A 12,462-nucleotide genomic window follows, 5' to 3' on the forward strand; every position below is an offset into this window, starting at 1 on the left:
AAGTTTAAGTCACTGCCATTTAACACCTTGCATTGTTGGACATTACTCTAGTGAGAGCTACGATGGAATGAGTCACCTTTCTGAAAGCATATTTTACGTGGCTCTTAAGGATGAGTCTGTCGTCAATTATAACATCAACTCAACTCAGCTCTCGTTTGGAGACTATAATGTGTCCTCCTACTGGTATCTTTGCATGCTTTGATGCTGTGCCCTCCTGTAGTTATTTATTAGCAATTAATTGATTGGGTTTTACGGTGAGCAATCGGCAGTTTCAGTGGCTAGCATTTCGACCTTCCACAATTCCGGACACAATTATGGAAATGTCGTCACTCCTCGTACATTCCACCGGATACAATTGTGGAAATGTCGTCAGCGAAGCAAGTGAGCTCCAGTGTCAACACTCCTGTTGTGGACAACTCTATTTTGCCGCGCTTCGGATACGTTGTTCATCCGACGCAGCTTAGACCGCATTTCCCGCACGACAGCATGTCTGTCACTGAGCGATGCTGGCGATGCTGGAGATACGCATGCTTGTGTTTTTAATGTGGTTGTCGTTTGATGTTGTTTACTTTTGCATTGTTGTGGATTGAGTCAATTGTTTATCGTCCATCACCAAATGTATCCGTTTAGTAGTAAATAAAGTTTGTTTTTATTGTTTGTAACCGTGCGCGTTTCAATAACCCTGTCGTGATTCGTCCCAGTGCAAGTCCAAGGGTCCCGCGGTACAAAAACTCAGTTTCACATCCCGTTCCATGATGTAGGACCACTCCAAGCTTTTTTACAGATAGGAGGGGCACTCATTCTGTGCTATTGTTCTCCAGTTGGCGCATGGCAATGCATTTTTCACGATTTCCTCGTAACCTTCGTTCAATGATTTCTGGGCGTCTGAGCGTTCTGGTCCAACAGACTCCGTCAAAATAGCAAATCAGTGAAACGCAAATCTTTAGAACGATTCGATTCGATTCTTCGTTTTTACTATGCACTATGCACTATGCAGTTCATTCGCATCTACTTTAGAACGTATAATATTGGGTTGGGGAAAAAGAAATGTCGTATATTATCAATATATGGCAACACTTAAACATATCTTGTGTTGTCCTTATCGCTTACAATCTGTGCTACAAGTGTCGTTTTGACAGTGTTGTGATTGTCCTTTTCAGTCTCAAGTTATAGCGCGTCAAAGATGGAGTCCACCAAGCAAGAAATTCGTCATATTTTACGTTTTTACTACCTGCGAGGTAAAACTGCAACGAAGGCGGCCGAAAAAATTCGTGTAGTTTATGGACCAGATACTGTAACGATTCGCACAGCACAGCGTTGGTTTGATTGATTTCGTTCTGGTGAGGTGGCTGTCGAAGATACACTCCGTACTGGTAGGCCAATAGTCGTGGAAACCGATAAAATCGTTGAAATCATCCAAGTAGACCGGCATGTGAGCACTCGCTCGATTGGCCAGGAACTGGGCATAGACCATAAAACCGTTTGGAACCATTTGCAGAAGATTGGATTCCAAAAAAAGATGGATGTATGGGTGCCACACGAGTTTACGCAAAAAAAAATCTTTTAGATCGAATCAACGCCTGCGATGCACTGCTGAAACGGAACGAACTCGACCCATTTTTAAAGAAGATGGTGACTGGTGATGAAAAGTGGATCACGTACGACAATTTAAAGCGAAAAAAGTCGTGGTCGAAGCGCGGTGAGCCGGCCCGAACCATCGCCAAGCCCGGATTGACGGCCAGGAAGGTTTTGCTGTGTGTGGGATTGGAAGAGAATCATCCACTATGAGCTGCTCAACTATGGCCAGACCCTCAACTCGGTTCTCTACTGTGAGCAGCTTGACCGTTTGAAGCAGGCGATTGACCATAAGCGGCCAGAAATGATCAATAGGAATGGTGTTGTTTTCCACCAGGACAACGCTCGGCCTCACACATCTTTGATGACCCGCCGGAAGCTACGGGAGCTCGGATGGGATGTCCTATTGCACCCATCGTATAGTCCGTGATTATCATCTCTTCCAGTCCATGCAAAACGCTCTTGGTGATACTAAGTTGGCCTCAAAAGAGGCTTGCGAAAACTGGCTATCTGAGTTTTTTACAAATAAGGAGGGGGGGGGGGGGGTTTATAAGGGGGGTATAATGAAGTTGCCTTCTAAATGGCAACAAGTTTGCGAACAAAACGGCGCATATTTGACTTGAATTGGATAACTTAAAGTATGTTAAATAAAGCGTCAAATTGCGATCAGAAATACGACATTTCTTTTTCCCCAACCCTATAGTATACAAGATTCAATAAAATTTTCCTTCAACTGTTAATCTTGATGTCAGATCGACGAGTCTCAGTGATCTGTCAAAATCTGAGACATTAGAAACATTCACTGTGAATTATTCTCTGATCAATATGCGTCTTGAATACTGTTATGATGAACAGCGCCATTGGCTTGGAGTGGACCTAGCTTCACCGCTTCGCCTAGCTTCATGTTATGTCTGTTTTCGACGCTCGAAATAACATTTCTATTTTCATGAACTATAACATAATTCTGAAAAGTTAATCTACTCGTTAATTGATTCACTTTCTGCTAGAATCGCTTCAATAGTTTTTTTTCTCTATTATAGTGACTTTCAACACATTTCTGGTGGTTCGTCTCATTTACTTCCAGTTTCGGAAGAATGTCGGGAGTGAGAATTGAGCTCGTGATCTCAATGGATATTACCACTGAGAGGTATGGATATTACCACTGCGCCAGATCACCTCCACACTTCAATAGTGTATAGTAACAAATTGAGAGTAACCCTCGAAATATAATTGAGTCTATTTTTGGTAATCATCTTTCCTATTGCAATGTTACTTTTCAAGCTTTCTGTATGTGCAGTTCAATTTCTGGTTAAAAAAGAAGACGAGTTACACAAACTATAATGTAGTAATTTACTCACTTGTAGTTTTCGGCGTTAAATAAACTGAAATAGCCGTGATGGAGTCGTTCGAGGGATCCTTGTATAGTTCGGTAACTAGCAAATCGTTATCCTTCATACGGAGAGGGAATTTTTGCATATCTGAAATTGTAAATGGTAAGCAACAAATGCAAGTAGTGATACACATCAGTTATCTCACCAATATAATAGATCGAACCATTATTGCAACCAAGAAGCAGAAACGAACCGGCGGTGTCGAACGACAGAATCGGCACCAAATCTTGAATTTGCCAATGCTGAGTCATCGCGTGCCAAACGCCTATTTTTCCAGACGAAGAAAGGGCAACCAGTTGGCTACCAATGAAGAATAGATACTCGACGCGTACATGCAAGTTGAATGTACCGACGTCACATTTGCTGCCATCTTCTGAGATTCCCCAAAGTCGAATTTGACTACCGTATGAGATTGCTACCATCTTACTATGCGATTGTTCACCAGCCGATGTGGCTAGACTCATTTTCGCGTTAATAGCTATTCGTTCGATTGTTTGTTCAACGTAAGGTGAGATAAAAATCTGCTGCCACCCACAATAGTCTTTCAATCGATAGCAAGTGACAAAGTGTGCATATGCAACCAAAATCCAATTGTGATGAGCTTTGATTATCTGGACACGCATGGGATCGGACCATCCGGACGACTGACTCGGTCCGAATACGAGACCCAGATCGTTCCTAACGTATTTGTTCAAATCGACCGAAGAGTTTCGAGAATGATGTCTCATCATATCCAATGAGGCGGTTCGTGAGTGGCCGGGAGCCCACTGCGAGTTTCTTCCATTTCCATTATACGATACCCGAAGATCCCACGAAGAGTTCCGAGAATGACCAGCATGTCGGGATCCAGCAGCGCCTCCTGTACCACTTCCAGATGAACCGGAACTCTGTGACAATTCTGGAACACGCACCATTGAGCCTGGACGAGGATTCGTTGAAGTATTACATATTGCTCCACTCGATGACGCGCCTGATGGACCCACCGAGGGTGGTTGTGATGAAGACGGATTGGGTTGGGAATATGTTGATTGTAGGGAATCAACTTGAGTTTTGGGCTGTCTCGATTGTGATGAGCCATTTGAACTGGAAGATGAACTCGAGGATGTGACAGAATTGTTCGAAACTAGGGGCACATCTTGGATGGGAATGTCTGCATCAGTGTATTCAATGTTATTTCGTTTGTATAGCAGTGTAACATATGACTTACTTGGAGCTGACAGATAACCATAAAACAAAACATCTCCACAACTGGATTGGTCCATTTCCTCGCACAGCATAAGACGCTTAATGAGTGGAGAAATGTTGTAGAATTCAGCCTCGTGGCGCAACACTCGAATATCGCACGATTTAATATCGATCTCCTTAGTGCGAAGATAGTTCAATATTATCGAAAACAATTTTGGATCACGATCAATAAAAATGGCATCAGTTTCATCGCGTAGACTACAAATATGAATTGTTACGGCCACGAAATTATGTGAAATACATGTGGGAATACCTAGAAATTCGTCCATTTCGTTCAGAGTTAAGCAGAGATGTGAAAAATGTGTCCGGTACCCATGTTAATGTCTGGCGCGATGTGGAAAATCTACGAATTCGTATCGAAAAAAATATAAATTACTAATCACAACACTACTTTAAACTACTTTTTACTAGAATTCATGTATGTTGTATATACTTCCGCTGAAGAAGTTTATATTTCCAATTTTCTTATGAGGAATGGTATTTCTTTCAGGCGTCGAAATCGTCGCTTTGCATAGTTTAAGTATACCGGTTTAGTCATTCTTTGACTAAAATTTTGTAGGTCTGGTAGATTTTGTGAGAAATCACTTGGAATTTTGAGTTTTTCAACTTTTTTTTCGAAATATCTTGCTCCAAAAACTATAAGATCTACAAAATGTTGGTTAAAGAATGAAATGTTTTGTTTCATGTTTTGTTTTCATAAAAAAATATCAAGCAAATTTAAAAAAAAATCATTGAAAAAACATATTTTGAAAATAAAAAGTTATTTTCCTCGAAAGCAGTTTTTTTTAAATTTTGATAAAATAGATACGAATAGCCCTTACAATTTCCAACAGGTTACCTATGCATCGGAAAGTGCCAATCTTACAGGGAAAAAGTTTTTCGAACAACAACCTTTTCGTGTTATTCTTTGAAAAATTACTGTTAATGTTTTTTTTTTTTTTTTATTCTTTATTTGAGAGGTTTTTAGCCTCCTGGGCTGGTTCGCCTCTTTATCGACGGCATTGCCGCAAGGTTTCGTTAGGAACAGATTGCACATAAAATTATCACATAAAAATTGGACGTAAAAATTTAACACATATAAATCCTTTTGCGAGACATGACTTAACAAAGAATTTGCTGTTTGCTTGTTGGACCAGATGGCATGGATGTCCTCGGACCATGGCTCCAGGCCAGTGGAGAGGAAGCCGTGCCGTTGAAGATGCCGGCGTGTTCTTATTCCCCTTCATCGTGGAGGGGAAGCAACAAGGATCTTCTTGACTGATCCATTGTTCAGACGCTAGATCTTAAAAAATAGTTCGGCATCTTTTAGGTAGCAGACAAGTGCTGCTACTCTTGCTGGATCGTCCTTCAAGATGTCCCTTACACTCCCGCTGATTCCATGCAGGTTTCGTAGATCATCGAATTTCGGGCAACCACACAAGAAGTGCTCGACGGAGTTGTGGATTTGGCAGAGGTCGCAGAGTAGATGGAAGGGTCCTCTATTGAATCCGTGTGAGACCGAGCAGTGACCGGTCCTCAATCTGGACAGGATTCGTTGTTCTCTCATTCCTTTAACATCGTCAAACCTGACAATCGTGCCCTTGACTTTTCTGAGGAACTGCCCCCTCTCTGCAAACCACCTTTCGGTCCAAAAGGTGCGGAAAGAGTTGGTGATCCACAACTTCACATCGTCAAGCGGCACATCCCGAGTGAAGAACGGTCTGGTGTGACCGATTCCGGCAAACTGGTCGGCCGCTTCATTCCCTGCGATGCCGTTGTGTCCGGGGACCCACATGAGCACAGTGTCAGGCAATATGTTCTTCCTGATGGCCTGTACCCATGGATGTTTGGACCTGGTCGCACCGATGGCATCAATGGCGCTTGCCGAGTCGGAGACGACCAACAACGGCTTGGAAGATAAAGTTGTAGTTGCCTCGAAGATGCCGGCCACTTCGGCCGAGAAGACCTGGCAGATGTCCGCGAGTTTCTTGCTGGAAATCAGACTATTATTATTATCGCTTACCCCAAATCCAACTCCCGATGGTCCTTTTGAGCCGTCCGAGTATCTGATCTCGTGGAGACGGTATTTTTCTGCTATGATGGCCTTGAAATATTCTAGCAGACCGATCGAGCTCACCCTGGCTCGAAAGTTGTCCCTAATACCGTTCTCGACGAGAACAGTTGGGAACCTCCAGTCGTTCGCACCAAACTAGGATTGTTTTGCCACTGGGGGGAGGTTGGCGTGCGCCACCCGCTGCAGGATCGTGTTGCTAAGGGCGGTCAGGTGGGTCTCCCCTCTACCGCTGGTTTTCGACAAGAAACTGGCAGTCCTGGCTACGATCGCCGAGTCTATGATCAGATCGAAAGGAGGTTCTCCAATTTCGGCGCAGACAGAGGCAGCTGGTGTTGATGGCAGGCGACCGGAGACAGTCCGTAGTGCTTTGTTGTAGATCGGTGCCAGAGATTTTGGGAGCTTGTCTCCAGCCAAACACGTCAGTTCAAGGCCATAGGTGAGGCGGCTGCTGATGATGGCTTTAGCCACCCGTAGCCGAATATTTCTGTTGTTGCTCCGGTGCGGTTTGGAAATGGGTTTTTAGAAGGTTCAACCGGGTGGCACAGCTCTTCTTAACTTCATCGAAATGGCGGAGGAAGTTAAGTTTGTGGTCAACAAACACTCCAAGGATCTTTAGCGTTTTTCGGCGGGGAATGTTGTTTTTGTATAGCTGGACCCTGGAGTTGGGACCCTGATGTCTATCGCTGCAAATCACCATATGGCCGCTCTTCTGCGCTGAAAGTCTAAATCCTCTTTCGGCCGCCCACCGGCCGATGGCATTGGTAGCTGCCTGTATCCTGATGCGTGGAATCCTATGGGTGTCACCCACTGCCATCAGAAGAATGTCGTCCGCGTAGACAAACACGAAGACTCCCCCAGACAGGACCTGGAACAGGCTATTCATGGCGACGAGAAAGAGGGTGACGGCAAGAACAGAACCTTGAGGTACTCCTGTTTCCTCGTGGAAAGCTCGGGAACTGATGTTACCAATTTTGACCTCAAAGGTTCGGCGTGTGGCGAAGTTCTTGATGAAGTGCAGTAATTTCCCGTCAACGCCCCAATCTGCCAGAGTTTTCAGCACTAACGGAATCCATGTTCTGTTGTATGCCTTTTCTAGGTCCAGTGCTACCATCTCCATGTGCTGACGGTTCCTGTTGGCTTCGGCTATCACGTCTCCGAGGGTCGCGAAGTAATTGTTGGTGCCCATACCCGGAAAGGTGACCAGGCGTCTATTCGCCATTCTTTCCAGGATCTTGGATGAACAGGAGGTTAAGGAAATTGGACGGTAGCCTTTCACGTTGTTGCTGCTTTGACCGACCTTAGGTATGGGTATTACTAGGCTGTGTCTCCAACCCTCGGGAAATTCGTGTGTATTCCACAGGTCGTTAAAGATGCTGAGAAGGGTGGACTGTCCGAGCTGAGACAACTGTTTCAGCATCTTATAGCCGATACCGTCAGGGCCAGTTGACTCACCTTTTGCGGAACGTAGGGCAACAGAAAGTTCCTCGATGGTGAAGTTCCGGTTGAGAGGATTATTAGGACGACTCATAGGGACCACAAAGTTGCTGACCGAAGTGATACCCGCTCCCTGTCGACGGATGAAATCGAGCTCATATTCGGAGATCGAGGACAATCCCGCGAAATATTCGCCGAGCGTGTTCGAAGTATCTACCGGATCGCTGAAGGTTATACCATCCACTAGAAGAATGGGATTGTATGGCCTTCTCTTCCCATTTAGTGCATTTACTCTGCGCCAAAGATCCGCAGAGGACTGGTTTTCGTTGATAGACTCCAGAAAACCAGTTCAACTGTCTAACTTCGCCTTCCGGATTAACCGCCGTACTCTGATGTGTTGCGCTCGATACCTGTTCATAGCAGCTTCCTTCATTGGGTCTCCTACTGGTAGTCGTTTGGCCGTACGCAGAAACTTTCTCCGCTTCTTGACCTCCCACTTGATGTCCTCGGACCACCAATGCAACGCTTTTTTCCCCGGAGTGGTTTTCGTTCTTGGGATGGAGGCTTCGGCCGCCTCCATAATGGTTTTGTTGAAAGTGGCAATGGTGGTTGGGTTGTCTCTAGATATCAAGAAGTCGGAGGATGTTTGAAAGGCTGTCCAGTCAGCTCTTTCGAAGATCCATCTTGGTCTGCGAGTAGTGAGCGGCGGCGGGCCGTTAAAGCTGATGGTTATCGGGTGATGATCGCTGCCATGAAGGTCGTCGGCTTTGTTCCACCCTAACCTATCCACCAAGTTGAGACTAGCTGCTGAAATATCAATGGCTGTGTGGCTCGTTCCTCTACGGAAAGTGTCAGTGCCATCATTTAAGACCGAGAGCTCCATCACCTCCAAGAGGTCGGCGATGATATTCCCTCTGACGTCTGGTGTTTGCATTCCCCAGTTGCGGTGATGAGCATTGAAGTCCCCCAAGATGATTTTTGGGTCCTCCAAGCCTGCTACCGCTTCAAGCAGCTTCCGTCGTAGTTCCGGGATTACGCCACACGGCAGGTATATACAAATGATGGTCACCGGAATCGGGGCCTCGTTTCGGACTGCTATTATTGGCAGGTCAGTGGATATTTGTTTTCGCAAATGGGGAATGTTTCTCCGGACACCCAAAGCAACGGAGTGTTGCAAAACAGAGCCCCGCTTAGTGTACCAGTGGAATCTACCCCCGACAATTTTCTGTATGTTCGTTGTGGAAATTCGATTTATCTCTTGGAGTGCGATGACGGACGGACATAGCTCTCGGTCAAGGATCTCCAGTTCTCCCAAGTTGTTGTACAGTCCATTGATGTTCCATTGCAGAGCGAGGTTGGTGGATGTGTTGGTGGACATACTTTCCTGGTGATGGGCGGTGTGGTGGGGTATCAGAGGTGTAGTGGTACTGAATGTGACGATTCCCGGTGGAACTCCACCGACGATAACAGGTTGGGCAGCCATTCCACTCGGAAGCAGCCGAGGAAAGGTGGTGAGGTTCGTTGGGGAGCTGGAACTCCCGGCCATAGCTTGCGTGAGATCTCCTCGGCTACGTCTCCATGCATCATAGATATTGGCATCGGACCTCGCTTCGGCTGGTATAGGCGAAACAGGCCTGTCATGAGCTTCCAGTGGAGTGGTTGTGGCGGCCGGCTTAGCCCTGGCGGCGAGACGAGCGGATCTTCGGCGGATTGGTATATTAACTGTGGATGGTGTTGTGTCGGCAGCTGGAAAGATCGCAGTGGCAACGATACGCGGTGTTGTCGAACAAGACAGCGGTGCGCGGCGACTGGGAGTAGAACTCTCAACCAGCGTTCGTTCACTTGACCCGACGGCGGGAAAAAACGGTTCGGCGTCACTGCAATCCTCTGCGCTACTTTGTGATTTGGCGGTGGATACTTCGGTGATAATGGCACAGGGTAACGGAAGTTGCACAATGTCGGCAGAAGAAAATCCAGTGAGATCGATCGGGGAACGAGTGATTCCACCCTTGTGCGTCCCGAGATCTGATGCAGTTCCCACGCAGTCCTTCGGGGAATAGACGTTGCCGCCCTTGTGCGTCCCGATTTCTGGTGCTGGTCCCACGTGGTCCTTCGGGGAACAGGTGTTGCCACCCTTGTGCGTCTCGAGTTCAGGTACAATTCCCACGTAGTTCGTCGGGGAATAGGTGTTGCCACCCTTGTGCGTCCCGAAAGCTGGATCGTAAAATACTGCATCTCCCTGGCGCCGGGGGTAGACCATCAGTACCGGTGGGGGTATAACGTCCGCACTGACGGGGCCTCGACTACCAGGAAATATCGCTGGGTTTCGTTCTTCATCGACGTAGGTTTGTTTCTTCGTCCACAGGCTGCAGAGGTTGTCCAGCAGTTCCGGTGGGGGTGTAACGTCCGCACTGCTGGGGCCCTGCATACCTGGGGCTCTGCTGCTTCGGTCAGCGACAGTTCGCGGCGAGGGATGCCGGAGGTTGTCCGTCGATTCCGGTGGGGCTGTAGCGTCCGCATCTACGGGGCCCCGACTATCCCTACCGGAGAGCTGATTGGTGGAGTAGTGGTTGGCGACAGGTGAGGTAAGAGTTGGACGAAACACTATTTGGGCTGACGGTCCTTACCGCTAGTCAGCGGTGGGTATGGAGAGTCTGATCGCTGATTAGATCGAGGGTTATATGGAGGCAAGGCGGGTTGCTTGCCTACTGTTGACGATCTCTGACGGATGTCCTTCGGTGGTTGTGTAAGCGGGGATTCAGGTTTTCTTTTATTCGAGGGCGTTGCATTTGTAGTTCGATCTCCAGACTGGGCGGTAAGAAGTACTGGTGTAGACGGAGATGGTGTTCTCGTAAGCGTGTCATCTAGTTCGTTGGATTCTATGTCGGAGTCAGAGGAATTGACCAAGCTGGAGTTTTGTGGTAATATGCTTGTGGATTTGGCCGGTCGGGAGGATGTAGGGGTGTTTAACAAGGAGGGAGGGCTGGAATGGGTGACTTTTATTACCTCGGATGTTTCGACACTTTTTGTTTGGGGCAATAATGACCTGGCTTTAGATATCTCCTTCTGTTGCAGAGTGATGATTTTGTCCTTCTGGGTCAATCGTTGCTCCATGGCCGCTAGTGTATTGGCCATCTGATCGATTTTATCCACCAGAGACTTGATCATCTCCGTGTTTTTTAACGCCTCGATACGTTGTAACTCCATTGAAGCGGCCATGTTCGCGATAGTAAGATCTTTTTCTTCTATTTTCTTCACCAGGTCATTTGTTTTTCGATCCGGGGCTGCCTCCTTATTTGGTATGTGGTCGGGTACTCTGTCTCCTCTGACAGCTTGGGCATAGCTTACCGACCGACCATTTTCTGCCTCAAAGATTAATCTTGCCATTTTGTAATCGACGTCCCTGTCCACTTTAAGCTTTTGTATTGTATTCTCCTTCCGGTATTCCGGACAAGAACGGGAAGCAAGATTGTGACCTGCGGAATTGCATCTGCTGCAGAACGAGGGCTGCTGGCATTTGGGACCTTCCGCCGGAATCGCATGGTTAACGGAACAATTCCCACAGGTTGGCGTATTTTGTCTACACTTGGTTTTTGTGTGACCGAATGCCCAGCATTTAAAGCATTGCATGGGCGATGGGTAATACGGCCTCGTTCTTACTCGCAGATAGCCAAAGTAGATGAATTCAGGTGTACATGTACCATTCACTGTCAGGATAAACGCAGGAGTGTTTTCTACTGCGTCTGGACCGGTCCGTCGTTTGAGTCTTCTAGCCGCTGTCACTTTTTGGTCTTTGAGGCAGTCCACAATGTCCACAATGTCCACTTGGTGCTGTTCAAGTGTTTGTGGTAGGTGACCTTGACGTTTGTACCATCAGATAATTGTGTCAGCTGTAGTAGAGCATCCGCTTTTTTTATTACGAACTTTAAGAGCGTAAGCCGCACCATTGCTCTCTGGGAAGGCGCCCTCGATTTTCTTAACACAGCTCTCAATAGATTTACGAATGAGAAAAGGTGCGGGGGGGAGGTCCTTATCTTTACCGTCATCGCCAACACCAGTAATGCGCAGTACAATAAGCTCACCGTGTTCACCATCCGGATCCATATGTTCTGGTAACGTTGCTCCCGAATAACTGCCTTGAATATTGCGGTAGTTCCCACCGCCTTTATGGCCCCACACCGTGGGTGCGGGGCCGGGGACATCCGCCATGGCGGCGGCCCAGCGAATACTCAATCACTGCCAAACACCACTAAAATGTTTTTTGTTATCACGCACTACGGGGGAGGCCCGACCCTTACCCGACAACCGGTACGGCTTCTATGTCCACAAACAGCACGAAAATTATTTGTTTTGTACAATTAAAAAGTGTTACAAATTGTACACCAAACAGGATAACACAAACGATATGTCCAAAAACTTGTGTACGGCGCTGTAACCGCACCAGCGCTAGCTACTCAACAAACGTAAACAATTGTTCACAATACTACTGGTACACACGATATTCGCGGCGGATAAACAGGCGGTACGGACACAAACGAACGACGGTAAAACTCACTTCCACGGCCTGCGTGGTGCCCCGTGAAATTTACACGTACAATTATATATAATGTTAGACAAAATAAACATAAAAAACGATTTTTCGCAGCGGGAGAAAAATCTATGTCTACTCGCTTGCGATATAACAATGGCTGTATCTGTTAATGTTTAATTCGTAACATTTGTATGTATAAATTATCACGATTTACATGCAGAGCAGCAGAGGCT

The 12,462-nt window shown here is 46.7% G+C and overlaps 1 protein-coding gene across 2 annotated transcripts in view; it reads right to left on the reverse strand.

Moving 5' to 3' along the window:
* The window catches only part of LOC129763093 (BTB/POZ domain-containing protein KCTD3), a 46,186-nt gene that overhangs the window by 28,362 nt on the left and 5,362 nt on the right, over positions 1 to 12,462 (reverse strand). For both annotated transcript variants that reach the window (XM_055761862.1, XM_055761861.1), the window contains exons 2-5: positions 4,465 to 4,554; positions 4,174 to 4,409; positions 3,112 to 4,116; positions 2,934 to 3,053 (exon numbers count right to left, since the gene is read on the reverse strand). In XM_055761862.1, the coding sequence (XP_055617837.1) occupies positions 2,934 to 3,053; positions 3,112 to 4,116; positions 4,174 to 4,409; positions 4,465 to 4,554 (1,451 nt within the window). The remainder of the gene's footprint in view (positions 1 to 2,933; positions 3,054 to 3,111; positions 4,117 to 4,173; positions 4,410 to 4,464; positions 4,555 to 12,462) is intronic.

The sequence above is a fragment of the Toxorhynchites rutilus genome, chromosome 1 (genome assembly GCF_029784135.1).
Source record: "Toxorhynchites rutilus septentrionalis strain SRP chromosome 1, ASM2978413v1, whole genome shotgun sequence".
Taxonomy (NCBI): domain Eukaryota; kingdom Metazoa; phylum Arthropoda; class Insecta; order Diptera; family Culicidae; genus Toxorhynchites; species Toxorhynchites rutilus.